The 18,627-nt window shown below is 49.4% G+C and overlaps 2 protein-coding genes across 4 annotated transcripts; both read right to left on the bottom strand.

Annotated features, from left to right (window-relative positions):
- Positions 1-2,418: 2,418 nt before the first annotated feature.
- Positions 2,419-5,638, bottom strand: LOC109736082 (uncharacterized). 2 transcript variants are annotated; one of them, XR_012183829.1, is made up of 3 exons: positions 4,098-5,638; positions 3,415-3,539; positions 2,419-2,801 (listed from the first exon to the last, which is right to left on the bottom strand). XR_012183829.1 is itself a non-coding variant. In XM_045228046.2 (3 exons), the coding sequence occupies exons 1-2, from the start codon at positions 5,386-5,388 to the stop codon at positions 3,466-3,468; spliced, it is 1,365 nt and encodes a 454-aa protein (XP_045083981.1). In that variant the 5' UTR covers positions 5,389-5,638; the 3' UTR covers positions 2,667-2,801; positions 3,437-3,465. The 2 variants fall into 2 exon arrangements, 1 of the variants encoding a protein (XP_045083981.1); XM_045228046.2 differs by having other exon boundaries at positions 2,667-2,801; positions 3,437-3,539.
- Positions 5,639-5,648: 10 nt separating this feature from the next.
- On the bottom strand, positions 5,649-17,912 carry LOC109736083 (selT-like protein). Of its 2 annotated transcripts, none has more exons than XM_020295302.4 (4): positions 17,566-17,912; positions 17,369-17,442; positions 6,408-6,723; positions 5,649-6,030 (listed from the first exon to the last, which is right to left on the bottom strand). In XM_020295302.4, the coding sequence occupies exons 1-4, from the start codon at positions 17,800-17,802 to the stop codon at positions 5,914-5,916; spliced, it is 744 nt and encodes a 247-aa protein (XP_020150891.3). In that variant the 5' UTR covers positions 17,803-17,912; the 3' UTR covers positions 5,649-5,913. The 2 variants fall into 2 exon arrangements, with proteins under 2 accessions (XP_020150891.3, XP_045083992.2); XM_045228057.2 differs by having other exon boundaries at positions 17,369-17,439; positions 17,566-17,879.
- Positions 17,913-18,627: the final 715 nt, after the last annotated feature.

Genomic DNA, 18,627 nt, shown 5'->3' with positions numbered 1-18,627 from the left:
CGGTAGCTACATCGGCACCGGCCTCAATCATCTTCTTTTTGCCGATGACAGCCTTTTATTCTTTGAAGCGTCAACTGGCAGTGCATCCAAGGTGAAGGACCTTCTTGACATATATTGTGCGGCATCTGGCCAACGCATCAACACAGACAAATCGTCGATATTTTTCAGTAAGGGCGTTCCGGAGCCAGCACGTGTTGATATTAAAAATATTCTTGAAGTTCAGAATGAATCTCTGAACGAGAAGTACTTGGGCCTTCCTACCGATGTAGGTAAGGCTAAGGAGGGCTGCTTCAGGTACCTGAAGGATAGAATATGGAAACACATACAAGGATGGATGGAGAAATGCCTATCGGCAGGGGGAAAAGAAGTCTTGATTAAGTCAGTTGCTCAATCCATACCGACCTACTCTATGGCGTGTTTCAAATTACCTCGGGGTTTATGCGAACATATCAATGGTCTCCTTCGGAAATTCTGGTGGGGCATTAAGCAAGGCCAGAGGAAACCAACATGGGTATCGTGGAAGACGATGTGCAAGCCAAAGTTCATGGGAGGTATGGGGTTTCGAGATGTTGAGCTCTTCAATCTAGCGTTACTTGCTCGGCAAGTTTGGCGCTTGTTACAGGACCCGTCCTCTCTCAGTGCCCGCGTCTTGAAGGCACGTTACTATCCACAATCTGATATTTTGGACGCCACCTTGGGTACCCGCCCGTCTCAGGTTTAGCGCTCACTTCTGGAGGGGCGAGATGTGTTAGCACTTTGGATCATCAAGAGAATTGGGTCGGGTTCCACTACTCATATTTGGCAAGACAATTGGCTGCCACGGGATTTCAAGTTAAGACCTCTATGTGCTATTTCGGCTAGCCCTACACAACTAGTTTCTGAACTGATCGAGCCCGTGACTAGGTCATGGAAGAAAGATATCTTGGAGGAGCATTTTGTTCGCCTGGATGTGGATGTTATCTTGAACATACCACTGAGTTCCAGAGTACAGCATGATTTTTGGGCATGGCACTATGACAGGAGGGGTGTCTTCTCTGTCCGATCAGCCTATAAAATGCTAAGTGGGATTAGGCAGCAGCGAGAAGATTGGCTCGAGCAGAGGACGGGCCGGTCAAATGTGGCAGTTGAGCGTCATTCCTGGTCACAACTGTGGAAGGTTAAAATACCATCAAAGGTGAAAGTTTTTGTATGGCGTCTGTCACACATGTCACTGCCAACGGGAACTGTAAGACATGAGAGGAAGATGGCGACCTCGCCGGCCTGCTCTATATGCAACTCAGCTGAAGATTCTTGGCGGCACTCGTTGTTTAACTGTCGCATGGCGTGGTGCGTTTGGGCCCTGGGGGTTGGAGAAGTTCTTGAGCATTTGCTATCCAACAGAGTGGAGGATGCCCGCCTTTGGCTGTTTTGGCTGTTTGAAACGTTGAACCAACAAGACCTGGCAAGAGTGCTCATTACAATGTGGTCGATTTGGTGGGTGAGGAGGCGTGCAATACATGACAACGAGTTTCAGAGCCCTCTGTCAACTATGTGCTTCATCAATAGGTATTTGGAGGATTTGGAGATTGCTTCGGTGAGGACAGTACAGCCAACTATGGGGGCAGCCCAGCCTCGTGTCCAGAGGTGGATCGCTCCGGGTGAAAACTCGGCAAAGATAAATGTTGATGGAGGACTTTCACGCAATGGACGCATGGGCTCTGCTGCAGCTGTTTGTCGAGACAAGGATGGCAAGTATCTGGGAGCCTCGGCGACGATCTTTGAAGGACTAGTTGATGCACCAAGTCTGGAAGCTTGTGCATGCAATGAAGCCCTCTCCCTCGCAAAGGATCTCAACATATCACATTTGATAATAGCTTCAGATTGTATGTAGGTTGTCTCGGATATCAACCAGGGTGCGCAATCATCTTATTCCATGATTCTAGATGAGATTAGAGATAGAGTAAAGGATTTTGTTAAAGTTACTTTTCGGTTTGAGGTTAGGGAGGCGAATTTTGAAGCTCATGCCTTGTCCAAGGCAGCTTCGTCGCTTCCGGAAGATCGCCACATGTGGCTAGGGATTCCCCCAAACATTATCTGTATTCCTGATGTCTTGATCAATGAATAAAATCCCTAGTTTCCCTCAAAAAAAAAGAGACTAGCCACAGGACACCTACCGACAGCAATTGAAAGATGTGTATTTTTTTTTTCTACAATAGCAAATGAAAAGCAGAACGGAACGTCCCACAAGAAAGCTCCAACCTCCTCACACAATTTTTAAAAAAAAAAAGACCATCCAACCAGAACAGTATACTAAACCCCAAAAAATACTCGCTGGTAGAAGAACGACGCAGCGCAAGCGCGCATATCCCTCTAGTAAGAATGATGGCCTAAACTCCGGTCAATAACACCAAACTAACATTTAGAACAGGGAACACCTCGTTTTCCGTACGTGCCAGAAAACTTGCCAGCATTCCACTGGAAACAGTATTTTAAGGTCATTGTATTCCAGATTAAAGAGAGCGCATGCATTTCTTATCATCACTACCACGTAAATGACCTATTGCACCAAAACAATCGGATCAAACATATCCTTTGATAGGTGCAATAACGTTCTACGGAGAAGATAAGCATCGTGTCTTGCAAGTAACAGTGCATTTGTTAGACTGCTCCATCTAAATTGCCGATGGAATGCGCCAAGACCATGCTTCAGGGAGCGCATCAGCAAGCGGAACACGCCAAGATTGTCCCAGCATTTCCCCAAAATGAGAGTTCATGGCTTCCAGTGCCACCATCAGCTCAGTTGTCGGTCCATTGTAAGGAATCTGCAAGGCAAAAGAGTAAACGGTAAAACAGAAATACCTGAATACTCTCTTGGATGCTTTTCTACAAAGAACATGTGATATACTCTGTATGTCTGTTTTGTACTAAATCTCAAACACAGCAAGGTTACTTCGTACGAGATACTAGCAAGAAACATACTTCAGTTCAGTCTTGATTTGGTAATAACATATCAGGATTAGTGACTAGTGAAAGAATAAAGCTGATCAAGGTGAGAAGGCAGGATAACTTTTAGCCTTTTCCTCATTTTAATTATGTCTGGGGTATTGGTATAAGTCAGACCAGCATGGCAGCAGAGTAGTTCAGACAATACCCCTGTACAAAGCACTGAAGACAGTACCAGTGACAAAACTATTGATGCAGCATAGGAGTTGGAATTAAGGATGACAAAGGTATTATGGTATAAGGATCAGAAATTAGGGTAGCAGTTCGTCATGGTGAGTTCACCAAACTACTTACTCTTGCAAGTAACACGTTGAACGGGCAGTATAGGAAATATACAGAATCATGAACACGGGAAAGAAAAAAATATGATTAAACATCAAGCGAAAATAAGAAGAGTGCCCAAACAAGAAAGAGCTGTTCTAGAGAAAGTACCGAAGATAAGTTAGCTGGCGACCTGGCGTGCTTCGATTTTTTTGGTCTTTGTCAACAGTCAACACGAACCAGCATGTCTGCCAAAGTCTTCCTCGTTCCATTGGTCGCCTTTCTCGAAAGTGTTCCTTCAGTTATATCCATAGATGCAGGAAATTAAACACAAATGATACACAACAATGAGAACTGTATATCTTTCTTCATTACACCAAGAAATGAATCAGAAAATACCACTTAGGTATTTAACGTGACAGTTGCATAGAGATATATGTTGACATTAAGTAGAGAAGACAACATTTTTACTCAACATGATATACAATCCCATGTCCATTGCAATCAACAAAATACACTAGATTCTCTAGTACCGCCTGCGGCATTTCAGAATAAATCACTGCTAATGACGGCCAGTTTAGTTCTGAAACGTATGGGTCTATATGCAATGATTAATTCTACACAACATTTAAGATATCAGCCACCCAATCACCCCCTTCAGAAACTTCAGTACAGATACAATTTGTGTCAACTACAAATAGAGTATATCCATGCTGTGCACAAGGTTCCACACACATGATTTGAAAAAGATGTTAAACTAAAACTTGTGCACCCTAACAATTAAAGTGTAGGAAACTTCAGAGCTTCAATATGCAAATGAATCAAGAATGCATGTCTAAGAAGCATATATATACCTGTACACGGGAGGTTGTATGATTCAATCCATGCTGGGAGCATTACAGGCACAAAGAAAGCAGAGCTGTAGCTCCGGAATGTGATGCTGTCTGGAAAAGAACTACTCCCAGTCTCCCCCTTATCAATGTCGAGTTCACAAACAAGGTCACCGTGTGTGAAATAGAAAATGTTGGCATTGAATGGATCAATTGCAGAAATCCACGGCATTTCACATTCCCTAGGTATGGATTTGTCAGACAAGACCAGGTTCAGTCTTTTCTCATGTGTTAGCTTCCAGGAGGACTCCTCGTCGTCGAGCGAGAAGGAGTAGAGCATAAACGGCTCCTTAGTGGTCAATTCGACATAGCGCAGCTTCCCCTCGCTGACACCCAAGAGCCGGAACAGCATGAGCGGCGCGTCGATGTCAAAGTTGGGCAGCGGGCGCGGCAGCGCGACGAAGCCATGCTCCGGCCGGTCGCTGAATGGATCGACGGAGAAGACACCAAAGAAAGGGTCGACCCACCACAGCCGGTCGCCGAATGCCACCACCTCGTGGTTCGGCATTGGGCGCCAAGCCGGGGCCTCGGACGGGACGAACAGCGGCGGCTCGTCCCACTCCCCTGTCTCGGACCGAAAGCGGCGCACGACCATCTGGCCGTCCCTTGCCCGGAGGCAGAGTTGGGCGACCACTAACCTGTCAGGCGGGCCGTCGGAGCCGTCGGATTGGGTGAGCAGGCCGAAGGGTGTGGTCGTCAGCGCGGCGTCCATGCTGGGGACGGGGAGGCGGAACAGCTGGCCGCTAAGAGGGTTGCAGACGAAGCGCCGGACGCCCGGATCGACGGCGGCGGCGCACGCGGCCAGTCCGGGCATCGCTGTGATGCTGCCACCGCAGCCGCGGATGGCCTCGGGCCAGTTGCCGGTGTCGGCGAAGTCGAGGAGGAGGAGCCCGTCGCTGCTCGCGGCCTGGATGCTTGCGGCGGCCAGGTCCATGCCGTCGGCCAGGTGGGCGGGGACGGAGAGCTGGGTGACGCAGGGGGGCTCGTGGAGGTCCAAGGACGCGCGCGCGGCCGGCGACGACGCGCCCAGCGCCGCCATCCTGTAGGTCAGGGCCCAGGGAGGGCGCGAGGACGCCGTGCAGAGGCAGCGTCGGAGGGGCGCCGCGACGGCGCCGGAGAGGCGTCGGAGCATCTTGCTTCTGGCGGTGGAGAGGTGGGAGGGTTTTGCGCAGCTTTGTCCTTCTGGCCGTGACGTGAGCGATCTGTGGTGCGGGGAAGGGAAAGAAGGGGTTTGGTGCACATGGACTCGGTCCATGCGTCTCTGGCTGGCACAAGGAGAGGGTACCGTCTAGCTCTAGCCCATGGTCTCGCAGACAAGACGACAAAGATAAGGCAAGTAAGAACTTCCAAGTCCAAAAATTCATTAACTCCTGTTCGGATTTTCAGACTTTCGCCAGTAGGCCGAGCGGCACGATGCATGCAAAGAATCAACATACATGACCCACTTTGAAAACAAGTTCAAACAAGAAGAATTTACTCCAAAAAAAATAAACAAGACTTACTTATGTGCGAAGATTTTCAGACTTTTGCCAGTAGCATAGCAGCATCAGGCAATCACGATTATAGTGGGAGGTGTTCATACAGCAGCATCGCACTGTCAGTCACTGTCTCGTGCAAGTTATTTTTAGGGCATTTACAAACCACGCACATATTCGGAAGCTAGTGTTTACAGGCAAGCTGTGGAGTTCGATAGGATCAACATCAGCTACCTAACCATAAAATACCTTAGTAGAGAACTAGAGATACATCGGCGCTGCGTCCGATATTCTGAGATCATCGACTAAGACAAGACGTTTCCCATGTTTTTCCCGAATGGAGAAGGTGGCAGCCTGCTGCCGATGAGATCGCGCAGCTCAAACTCGCTAGGGAACCTCTGTTCGGCTAACTTCGAGAAAACCTGGAAAGGTGGACGCAAGTTTCAGTAAACAAGAAACGTATACGTGTATTACTGCTCAAGTCATGTCGGTAAAGCAAGCCTTTCCATGTAGCAGTTTTTCTAGGAAGAGAAACAGAATCTCATGGAAAAGAAAACATCTCTGTGATAACCCAACAAGGCAAAAGGGTGATATTTTGTTTCTGGAATTAATCTTTCAATATAATGAACTTGCAGTCAAAAGAAGTGGGTGGAAAAGCAATTTATGTGTTAACAGAAGTGAAAGAGAAAGAGCGCGTACTAGAATCTCGTGAATCCTAATTAATGATGCAAGCATGCAGGAAAGCAACTTATGTGTTAAGAAGTGAAAGAGAATGGCGTGTCTGATATAGGAAACATACCAAATCTCCATTGCAGTAAACTTCAAAGGCACCAGAACTTTGTAGGAAAGATTGGGCAAAATTGCCAATGAGCCAAATTGTCGCCATGGTTCCAAATCTATTGGCACGCAACGAGTAAAACAATGGAGGTGGAGTAATGCCAAGTCTGGGGAAAATCTGGTCACCAGCCATTATTGTTGCAATGGCTCCAACTTGAATAACTGGCATGATTTTGCTCAGTACCCGTTTGGGGAAAGCTGGCGGATAATTATGCAAGAAAACATTAATGCCAGGAAATGATGTTTCCAGCATGCGCTTCATGGTCATTGCATTTCCCCTGCAAAATGGAAGTCAAAGTTTTCAGTCTAACCTGTACATGCAAAGCAAAACATACTATAATTTATAGATAATGAAATATGCTGGCATCGCATACTAACTTAGCCCAGTAAGATCGGGAACTCAAGAAGTCAAGATAAGGAAACAGGTTCAAGCAAAGCCCAGAGATTGAAAAAGTAAATAAAAAAATACAGTTCTATTGTTTCTTTCTGTTAAATGCAATAAAAATAAAATAGCTAACTTATATTAGGAATACTCAAGATTCGTGTTTAGGAGTCCTAGACCCATACCACGATTTAGTAATTGCTAATTAGAGCTAGTTATTTCATATTTCACTTCACTGTACGCTGTAAGAAAGAAAAGAAAAGAAACTCTTTCCCATTTTAACCTCACACGACTGTGGGTCATATAATGAAGGCCAAAAGAGTGTAAAAGAGAGCAGAGCTGCTCAGTTGTGCCAACAATGCTCTGGTACACTGACACAGGTGTCAAGTTCAGACAGTGGTAGCCACATTGTATGTTAAGAGTTGCTAGTGTGAGTAAAGTCACTATAACCCAGGTACACAGTGCACAGCGCAGATTCAATATCCACTGATAGGTAAATAAGGGCCTGTTCTGAATCTATCCAGCTCCTAACTTCACAAATTTTGAGAGAGAAGCCAGCCCGAACGCTTTTGATCGAGGAAGCTAAATTCACGAAGTGATCCTGGGCCATAGTGCAATTTGGTGAAGCGAGGGAAACCCAGCTCCACGTTTTCCCGAATCTGGAGTTCCTGTTATTTACCACCAGAATGCCACCTCAAAACAAAACGGTTCGGACGCTCTTCCTCATTAGAACAGATACGCAGCAGGAACAACTCGCACATATCTCCCCCTCTCTCTTGTGTTCTCCCGAAACCCTCACTGCCGCCGTTCCCACCGCCAAGCCCGGCCTCCTCCGTCGCCAGTCAGATCCTCCCTTCGCCTACAGATCCGGCCTTCCCAGGAAGTTTCCCACCGGTTCCCGTCCTCGTCGCCGCCAATCCCGCCGTAAGAGAGGAGCAGCGACCCCATGGGAAGGAGCAGCTCACCCCCACGCCATTGACGCCGGAGACCTCTCCCGAGCCAGGAGCAACATCCTGACGACGATCCCCCTCCCCCAAACCGCAGCAAGTTGAGCTCCCCCTGTCTTCTTCCCTATGGTCCCGAGCAAGGTGCAGGGATGTTCCTACTGTTGATGCAAATTGCCAAAAAAAATCAGAACTCTAGTGCTTATATGTGTGCAAATATGCTGCAATGTGTGCAAATGTTTGTAGTGCTGCTGAATGGCTGCTGAATGCGCATATATGCTGCTGAATGTGTAAATATGCTGCATTGTGTGCAAATGAAGTACTGTTGATGCAAATTGCCAAAAAGTTCAGAACTCTAGTGCTATATGTGTGCATATATTCAGCCATGTGTGCAAATGTGTAAAGTGTGCTCCTGAATGGCTGCTGAATGTGCATTTTTCTTCATAAGTGTACTGCTACTGTCGATACAAATGCATCCGATGCTTCAACAACGGCGGAAAGTGGTCCTAACATTGATTTGTTTAGGCATGAACTAGCTACCTAATCATGTTTTTGATTTGCAAACTTATATGCAAATGAAGCTTTTGTTATATGGCACATGATAAAACTAATTTTTCTTCAAAATTATACCTTGTGTTAACTGAGAAATATTGAAAAGGTCTCTGTATATCTCTCTCTACTGAAAAATTCGCAGCAATAGCTCATGTGAAAAGAACATTGGGCACTGTTTTCAGCCCAAACTAACACAAAGTGGTGCAGCCCAGCCCATTTTTGTGCTCTGTTTAGGCCTCTTTAGAACCAAGAGCCGAACTGGGCCTTCTCCAACCAGCCCAAGAGGGGCGCCCAGCAGGCCTAGCGCTGGGAGAAGCCAGGACAGCACCGAACGCTTTCTGTTCGCCAGCTGAAGCGTGAAGCTGGCTTGAGAAGCTAGTGTCACGGCCCGGCTGATTGCCGCGCAGGTTGTAGTCGTGGTTGGTAGGAGGACGAGGGCGAGGCCCTCGCTTGCCTATGGTTGGAGAAGGGGGTGAGGAGGGGCGCCGTGGCGCAGGAGCAAGGGAGGAGAGGTTGTAGGATATTCTGCTTGCGTTTATTGATCCAAGGGCTGGCTATATATAGCCTAATTACAAGACCAGACTAAGACTCCTATTACAATTGGGTGTTGGCAGGGTAACCTTCTTCGGGACTAAACCTTTCCAACTAATACCCAGACTCCTAATCTAAAAAGACTGTAATTAAACTAGGACATATCTTTAGGCAGGTGCAGGGCCGGCCCGTGCAGGTCCCTTACGCCTATAGGGCTGGCCCCACATGACATCTCCCCCTCCATTCTGAAACAGCTCGTCCTCGAGCTGGAAGCTTGGATAACGTTCGCGGAAGGTTGTAACATCCTCCCATGAAGCAGCAGACGCCGGCTGGCCCTCCCAGTGAATGAGCACCTGCTGGATACCGCGGGCAATACGAGCACGCAATGCTTGGACAGGGGTTGGATGTACTCGACCCTGAAACAGAGGTGGAAGCATCGGCGGAACTTCCGGCGGTGGGCCATGGTACTTCTTCAGGACCCCGACATGGAAAACATTGTGAATGCGGGCGCGTGGGGGCAGCTCCAAACGGTAAGCAACCGTATCGATTTTAGCGAGGACTTTGAAAGGCCCATAATATTTGGGAGCCAATTTCCCTTTGGCGCCTACTCCAAGGAATGCCGCCGGCCGGTGCTGAAGACGGAGCCAAACCCACTCTCCAACATCAAAAGAAAGGGCCTGATGCTTATCATCATAGTAATGCTTGTACAGTTGTGCTGCCTGAAGGAGACGCTCACAGATGTCGTGTAAGAACTGATCGCGGTCGACGATCTGCCGTTCCACCGCCTGATTGCGAATCTCGCCCGGCGTATAGTCCCGGAATGAGGGGGGATCCCGTCCATAAACCACCCTGAAAGGCGTGCCCTTCAACGCTGAGTGGTACGAAGTGTTGTAGCAGTACTCCGCCCAAGGCAACCATTGGAGCCACTGTCGTGGGCGATCCCCAGTTATGCAACGGAGGTACATGGTGATGACGCGATTGACGGCCTCAGATTGCCCATCAGACTGCGGATGGAAGGCCGAACTCATGTGCAAGCGTGTCCCCGCGGCGGCAAACAGGGCCTTCCAAAAGCCCGAAGTGAAAACCACATCCCTGTCCGAAACGATGGATGTGGGAAACCCATGAAGTCGGACAATGTTGGAGAAGAAGGCTTTAGCGATAGACTCCGTGGTGTACGGATGCGCCAAGGGGATGAAATGCGCATACTTGGAGAAACGGTCCACAACGGTCAGTATCACACTTTTGCCGCCCAGACACGAGAGGGCACTGTCAAGGGCTGCAATAAGCCGGCTGGATGAAGCTGCTCCGTCTTGTTGCGTTGACAAACCTGACAAGCACGAATATACTGCTGAAGTGCGGCCCTTGCTTGCGGCAGATGGAAATCCCGGCGAAGACGATGAAGTGACTTTTGGATACCTTCATGGCCCGCATCATGGGCTGCAGCCAGGACCTCCCCGAGCAGCGGCGACGCGGGTGGCACATAAGCCCGCTGTTGGAAGGTAACAACACCATCAACAAGAGCCCAAGGCTGTCCTAACTCACCAGATTCTAGTTGTTCCCGGAAAGTGACAAGCGTCGGGTCCGTGTGTGCAGCCTGACGGAGAGCTTCAAACAGATCAAAAGAAGGCCCGGATATGGCGAGTGCCTGGCCGGCAGGAGCATCACGGCGAGAAAGAGCATCGGCAACGATGTTTTGGCGACCCGGTTTATATTCCACCGTGAAGTCGAACCCCAACAGTTTGCCCACCCAATGATGCTGTGGAATGGTAGCGAGGCGTTGGTGCAGCAAAAACTTTAGGCTGTAGTGGTCAGTTTTGACGACGAACGCACGTCCCCAAAGATAGGGCCGCCAGTGGCGCACGGCGTGCACCAGACCAATGAGCTCCCGCTCATAAGCGGCGAGAGAAGCATGACGCGGAGCGATGGTTTTGCTGAAATAGGCAATGGGGCCGCCACCTTGATGGAGGACTGCCCCGAAACCAGATCCAGATGCATCACACTCCACAATGAATGAAACAGCAAAATCCGGCAGCTGAAGCACAGGGGCTGTGGTAAGAGCTTTCTTGAGGGCTTCAAAGGCAATAGTCGCTGCAGGCGTCCAAAGAAATCCGTCCTTCTTGAGGAGTGCCGTGAGGGGAGCTGCAATGGTGCCAAAATCCCGGATGAACTTGCGGTAGTATCCTGCCAGTCCTAAGAAACCACACACAGCGCGGACGGTGCGCGGAACCAGCCAGTCTACCACGGCAAGAACCTTGTCGCTGTCCATGGCAACTCCTGCAGCGGAGATGACGTGTCCCAGATAAGCCATGGTTTCCTCCCCAAAGGAACACTTGGAGCGCTTGAGAAACAGTTGATGTGTGCGCATAGCCTCCAAAACGAGCTTGACATGACGTAGGTGATCCGACCAGGACGAGCTGTAGATCAAGATATCATCGAAGAACACAAACACAAACCGACGAAGGTAGGGACGGAGGACGTCGTTCATGAGTGCTTGGAACGTCGCTGGGGCATTTGTCAAACCAAAGGCCATCACTACAAACTCAAAGAGGCCCTCATGTGTGCGGAAGGCCGTCTTGTGGATATCCTCAGGGGCCATCCGAACCTGGTGGTAACCCGACCGGAGATCCAGTTTGGTGAAAAAGCGGGCGCCCTTGAGTTCATCCAGAAGTTCATCGACAACAGGAATTGGAAACTTGTCCTTGATGGTGACAAGGTTGAGACCACGGTAGTCGATACAGAAACGCCAAGTCCCGTCAGCCTTTCTGACGAGTAGAACGGGGGATGAAAATGCAGAAGAACTAGGACGGATCAGACCGCGAGCCAGCATCTCTGAACATTGGCGCTCTAGTTCATCTTTCTGAATCGTTGGGTAGCGGTAGGGACGGACAGCAACCGGCGGTGTCCCGGGAATAAGATGAATATGATGGTCATGTGCACGCTGCGGCGGCAGGCCCTGTGGGTCGGCGAAAACATCGGTGAAAGTGGCCAGCAGGCCGTCCAGAAGTTCCTTGCCTTCGCACGCGTGTAGGTGGGCAGGACGTCCGAGGGAGCCGAGGCCCGACCACTCCACACGGTGATCCGAGTGCCAAAACGACATCCACTGCGTAGTGAAATCCCAGAGAATTGGCCCAAGAGTTTTGAGGAATCGTGTACCGAGGACGATGTCGAACCCGCCCAATGGAATGGCATGCAGATCAACAACGAAACGCTCCTTGTCAATGGTGATCACAGCCTGCTGAAGGAGTCCCCGACAGGTCACCTTATCGCCATTAGCGACCGTGACTCCCAAACAACGATTGGAGGAGAAAGGCAGCCCGACGATGGTGGCCAACTCTTCGTGGATGAAGTTATGAGTGCTGCCTGAATCAAGCAAGGCGACCAAGTCACGGTCCCCGATGCAAAGAGTGACCTGCATTGTGTCGCTGGTGGGAATTCCGGTAACAGCCAAGAGTGAGATTTGTGCTTCCTGGAAATCCTCAAACTGCTCCTCTTCGGCGTCGGCGGATTGAATATAGAACAATCGTTTGCAGCGATGGCCCCGCGCGAACTTCTCGTCACAATTGAAGCAGAGACCCTTAGCGCGCCGTTCATCCATCTCGGCGGGCGTGAGTCGTTTAAAGACGAGCGCGGGCGTGGGGTTGGAGGAGTCCGGCAAGGCCGGAGTAGGTGCAGCCATGGGGCGGAGTGGACGGCTGGGCCGGCCCGGAGTGGTCGCGGTGCTGGTGACAGTATTGAGGTGCTCAAGGGAGATTGCTAAGTCCATAGCTGCGTCCAAAGTCGTCGGTTTCAGCATCTCGACCTGAGTTTTCATAGGCTCGCCCAAGTTGTTGGTGAAGATATCCCGCTCATCGTCGTCAGCAATGGGGCGCACCCGAGAGAGATTCTCTAGAAAGCGCTTGAGAGTATTCTGCCACGGTGCCGGAGCGGCGGGTGGAGATCAGCTCGCCAAAGGGGTTGGCGCGGGTCGGCGGTCCAAAGTGGTTGGCGATCAGTTTTTGAAACTCGGTCCAGAACGGCCGCTGGCCCAGCTTAGTCTCGAGGTGGCCATACCATAATGCGGCGACATCAGTGAGGTGGTATGAGGTGAGCCAAGTCTTATCCGACTCCGGCGTTCGCTGCCCGAGGAAGAAGAGATTGCAACGTGTCAGCCACGGCCATGGATCGCTGGCCCCGTCAAAGAGGGGGAAATCAATCTTGTAGAGGCGCGGAGCCCTATCCCCTGGATCGGCCGGGGCCCCGGTGTGGGAGGGCGCATCTGGGGGCCGCAGGAGCCCGGTACCACCCAATTGAGGCGTGCCCTTGCCTTCCAGCCGAAGGAGGGCCAGGTTCTGCGCGCGCTGCTGCTGTGACGTGTCCGCCAGCTGGTCCTGGAGGGTTTTGAGTGTCGCGGCGATGGACTGGAGGGTGGCGCGGTCCTCGGCGCGCTCTGTCGGAGCAGTGTGGTTCTCCTCCGAGAGGCTGTTCAAAGTGGCGACCACGGCCTCGTGATCCTCGTGCTGTTTGGTCACGAGGTCTGCTAGGGTTTGCGGTAGAGGCGCCGGCGGCGGTGGCGGAGACATGGCCGCTGGGATCGACGAGGAAGCTGATACCAAGTTGTCACGGCCCGGCTGATTGCCGCGCAGGTTGTAGTCATGGTTGGTAGGAGGACGAGGGCGATGGTTGGAGAAGGGGGTGAGGAGGGGCGCCGTGGCGTAGGAGCAAGGGAGGAGAGGTTGTAGGATATTCTGCTTGTGTTTATTGATCCAAGGGCTGGCTATATATAGCCTAATTACAAGACCAGACTAAGACTCCTATTACAATTGGGTGTTGGCAGGGTAACCTTCTTCGGGACTAAACCTTTCCAACTAATACCCAGACTCCTAATCTAAAAGGACTGTAATTAAACTAGGACATATCTTTAGGCAGGTGCAGGGCCGGCCCGTGCAGGTCCCTTACGCCTATAGGGCTGGCCCCACATGACAGCTAGGTTTTCAGATTTTGAGAAGTTTGGAGAGGTTCAGAACAGGCCCTAGGTGTCTTCCCTAAAGGAAGGTCGCACATATCATGCCTGCTTTTGCTGCTGTGTCCAGAAGAATCCACCAACTAGGCCATCCCAGACCCTCCAAGCCCTCCATGAACCTCTAAGTAAGGAGGGCGCTTCCAGCATCCAAACCTCATTTGCAAGAGAGTAGCCACTTACGACAGTTTAAGCAGACTACAACACGTGTCTCCTCGTTCCTACAACATCGTAGTTGGATGGCCATGGAGTCAAGGAAAGTGCAACTGGATGAAAGAAAAGGTGGTGATAGGCCGATAGCTAGAATTTGGGAAGGGTGGGTTGCTGTAAACTTGTGATTACGAGAAATGAAGCAAAAAAGAAAATACATAAGTGAATATAGAATAAAGGAAAACAAGGGGGAAATGGCACAGGCAGTCATCATGGCATTGTACTCTTAACGTTGGTAAATCCTTTCTGAGTTTCTTTAATGCTCATACATTGTTATGTATTCTGCAAACATTGGCCACAAATGCCGAAGAAAACAAACCAAAGTAATAATGACATTTTAAAACGTCTTAGTACTTTGTCACAGAATGACACGAGTATAAAAAGAATGGAAACAACACTACCAAACGAAGTCTATTTTAATGAAAACTCTATTGTTCCTAAATTTTATGGACTTCCCCAAAATAGACATATTGCTCAATTAACGCAAAAGTACAATTCTAGTCGAAACTTAAGAAACTACAACCAAAATTTAAGAAACAACGACCGGAACTTAACTTTTGGAGTGCTATTTAATAATATTTATATATACTTCTCAAACTTACAGCAGCATGGGCCCAATCTTCCTATAAACTAAATATGATCTGTGTACCTACAATTCTAATTGTGTATTCCTAACATTATAACTAATAAGTGGCAGCACACAAAACCAGTAAGGGTGTTGGAACTTGGAAAATCAATGTCTATAGAACATGCTGCCACAAGAATTTTAAAGATGTGACGTGTAGTTTACATAAGACGTGTTTAGCACCAAGGTAAAGGAGTAAGAACAATACAGCAAGCCCTACCGACCTACGACCGGAGAAGATGTCGTATTGTTCATTATCACTTGCTAGCGACAAAATATGCCAGGGAGGGATAGTATCCAACAATCATCAAGTCTCACTAGAGAACTGGTTACTTACTGCTAACCAATCAATGCAAGTTAAATCTCAGCTGACCTGAAGCTAGAAACATTTGAAGGCAATGAATATGCTTACTGTCAGCTTATATTAAATGAATAATGTGTGCTCTCAACATTGCCATCTACTGAACTCAACGTGAACTGTGCAAACCAGATGGAAGCAAGGATGTTGCATCATGCTTACAATGTTATCATCATTAATAGTTTAGACTAAACAAAGAGTGAAAGACTAAAGACTAAAGTAGAACCCTAACGAGTGTGTATCAATTTTCCTTTGGCGAGTTATATGAAACAGATAGCCAGCTAGTGTGGGGCAGATTAAGAAGTAGAATGGTCCAGCGAAATGCAGCTTATGAGGTTTGGAAGAGGAAGTGAACCACATCTTGTTTAACCTTTTGCTTGCCAACTAAGTGTGGATCAGCATCAAAGTGCCCCCAAACGACATTAGAGGCTTCTTTAGGCACTGGATTATGGGGTGCGACAGGTCAAACAGAAAGGTGATGATCTTCTGCTTTTCAGCAGTAGCCTCGGGGATTTGGAATGTGCGTGACAAGATAGCAATGGAGGTGAAGATGCCAGAGCAGCAGAAAATGTATTTTACAAGTATTCTATGTTTTGTGCAGCAATGGTAGCCATTGCGAAAGGACCGGGAGAAGGAAAAGCTGCTGGAACCGATGAATAAGATTTGTCAACAGATGCCTGTGCACCGTGGCCGTACATAGGTGCATTATTAGGGGTATTGCTTGTTCTTTGTGGTTTTCTTTGACGCCAAAGTTTATTATGCATTTTCTTCTTTTCAAGACTCTAGCCGTGTCTGTTCTTTTGTTGGTCAGTTCTGGGCCTTTCTGTGTTAGCTGTAATCAGGAGCCGGTCACCCCAGCACATTCCCTGTCCCTGTACACTGTAAGCTTTATAACCAAGCCAGCGAAAAGCGCTCGCCCAAATAGAACAAATATGATACAGTTTGGAATAAACTGTGTAACTACACGTAGGAGATTGGGGAGTGGGGACTAGAGCATAGGTTAGGACTCAGGAGGACAACCCAGGGAGATGACAGACTGATAAAATATAAACTCACAACAACCATCAAATTGTTGTTTAGGAGTTTTCCCTCTTTTTACTTCTTGACATCAAAGACATACGCTTATCTCCTCACCAGTAACCTACATATCGGTCTGCTCAAACCACATCCGGAATATAGTTAACTATTCCACCACTACCTATGTACTAAAGAAGCAAGATTGGGAGGCATCCTTACAACACAGTGTTGAGGTCCTCATGGCTTTCATTGTCAAAGAGTGAAAAAGAGCTCACAAGTACTCCATACGTCAATTTATATTCCTAAGGCCTTGATTGGATTGTCGTGTTTCCTCTAATACACCTGTAAAATAAATACTGGTCTCGGCTCGTCGTTTCGTTTCCAGCCGAAATTTACTACGCGGCCGGTAAGATACAAGTGTAAAGTAAACACCCCTGTATTTACTTACAACCATTCCAAGCGTGCCCTAAATCAGCCCTTATATAGGAGCACTTGCTTGATCCCTGAGTAATGACCAAAGGATACTAATTCGACCTCTAATTCTAATCCAATCTCTTTCATATATTTAAATAATATACCATATTTATTCCAATAGGAGCTCTTACTTGATCCATGTACATATTTCATAACAGTGTCTGACTTTTAGTGTTTAACAAAGCATTAACACTGTCACCAGCACACTAACATTTTCATAAACAATAACTGCTCCAGTTCCACACTACTAGTTTAACGCAACTGTATTAAGCGTTCGGCATTAGCAAATGCTATCTAAGGGCATGTTCAATGCCTAGGCGCTTGCACGGGCGCTTAAGGAAATACAAGAAAAGAAAAATCATGTAGCAGCGGTGTTAGCGTCCAGTCCTCCAACGGCAATGACAAGGTACAGCTGCTTAACAGGACGCACTCTGTGTCATACCTCGAAAGAAAAAACGGGCTAGCGCCCGGGGCCAGAAGTTGCGTCGATGCTAGCCTGAATCCTGGGCTTAGCCGGGAATAGGAAAAAACGGCCGGGATATTAGGCTTAACTACTGGGGATTTGATCCTAGCGCCCAGTCTAAGCGTCCCCGTTGTAGTTGCCCTAAGAACCACCAGTGACACTGGCTTTACTGGAGTACCAAATAATCCACCTCCTGAATCATTTTGGACGATAATTGGTCCGTGTATTGGCCTCTGGTCAAGTAAGGCAGGCACACAGCAATTCCAAAAACTCAGTATCCGCTACACTACGCATAAGTCCACTCGATCCGCACAGGCAAACTAACAGCAGCAGCTTAGCAAGCAAGCAACCAACAGTCCGCGGAGACTCACTTGTACGAGCAGGAGGCGCAGAACTGCAGCTCCACGGTCGTGCCGAATCCAGCTCCTCCTTCCAGATTGGGCTGCTGCGGTTTCACCAAAACAACACGTCAGCTCTGCAGCCCAGATCGGAGCGACAGAATTCCGGGCTAGGGTCTTACGATACGACAAGGGGGAAAAGGAATCTCGGGCTAGGGTTTACGACCGACCTGTATGGCGGCGGCGGCGGGGTCCGGGTGGTGGTGGTGGTGCGGCGGGTGGGGGTGGTGGTGCGGCGGGTGCGGCTGGTGGGGATGGTGGGGCGGATGAGCGTGGGGGTGGTGCGGGGGGTGGCCATGGGGGTGGCGGAGGTGGGGAGGCGGCGGCGCGAAGATGTGGGAGAGGTCGGAGATGAAGAGGATCGCGGGGAGGCCGACGAGGAGGAGCTGCACGCGGTCCATGGCCATCGCCGCCTTCCGGTCGCCCGCTCTCCTCCCTTCTTTTTTCCTGGGACGCGGAACGGAAAGAGGCGGAGCCGGTTCTGAAGGCGACGAGGCACCTTCCTTCGTCAAGCCGCCTGCCAGGTGGGCTCCGGTGGTGTCAGTGGGGTTCCAACGTCGTGCGGCGAAAGGCCGGGAATCTTTTGGTGGTGGAGGCTGTGGGCTTGGGCTCGGATGGAAATGTCTGCTTCCAACTTACAGCGCACGACGGCGGTGGTGTGTGTGTGTGTGTGACTGGATGCCGTCGGCCTTCTGGATTTAGACGGCCCACGACGGCCCAACTACGTTTTTTTTTTACTCACTCAAAACGTGCTGCAATGGGACTGACTGTCAACTCTGGAACACTCGACGGCTACTTGAGTTAGCTGCAGTTCGCTCTCACCAACAACAAAAATAATCATGGAGTAGTTCTGTGGTCAGAAAGAGAGATGAGCTACCGGCAGCCTTGCGGCGTAAGGGAAACGTCCCATGATGACCAGGCAGACAACTGAGCTTTCTTCGGGTCAATGTCAATCAAAGTTTGGTCCAAATCAGTTTGGTAAGCGACCTTTGGAATCTTGGGTTGGAAGCTCACCACCAGGTCTTACCGGCAAGACAAAACAAGTGTTCCACTCAAGACTCCAAGCTGGTGTGGCGTATCTACCATGCCCGCTCCCAACCCACCACCGCTCCACCGGCCCATACCGGCGGCGCTCGCTCCGGCGTCGTCGGCCACACCTCACTCCCTTCCCGCTGCCCTCCTGGCCGGCCTCCACCGCCCGTCCCAGCAGCTCCTTTGGGAGTTCCCTGCTT

The sequence above is a fragment of the Aegilops tauschii genome, chromosome 1 (genome assembly GCF_002575655.3).
Source record: "Aegilops tauschii subsp. strangulata cultivar AL8/78 chromosome 1, Aet v6.0, whole genome shotgun sequence".
In the NCBI taxonomy this organism is placed as follows: Eukaryota; Viridiplantae; Streptophyta; class Magnoliopsida; order Poales; family Poaceae; genus Aegilops; species Aegilops tauschii.
Note: the sequence above shows the minus strand (reverse complement) of the source record. Positions and strands in the feature narration are given on the sequence as shown.

Coding starts and splice junctions, on each gene's coding strand:
- LOC109736082 (XM_045228046.2), bottom strand. CDS start 5,388: ATGGACCGAGTCCATGTGCACCAAACCCCTTCTTTCCCTTCCCCGCAC. Junction 3,540..4,097: donor ATACAACCTCCCGTGTACAG/GTATATATATGC, acceptor ATATAACTGAAG/GAACACTTTCGAGAAAGGCG.
- LOC109736083 (XM_020295302.4), bottom strand. CDS start 17,802: ATGGCCATGGACCGCGTGCAGCTCCTCCTCGTCGGCCTCCCCGCGATC. Junction 6,724..17,368: donor TGCGCCTCCTGCTCGTACAA/GTGAGTCTCCGC, acceptor TCCATTTTGCAG/GGGAAATGCAATGACCATGA. Junction 6,031..6,407: donor TTTACTGCAATGGAGATTTG/GTATGTTTCCTA, acceptor CCACCTTTCCAG/GTTTTCTCGAAGTTAGCCGA.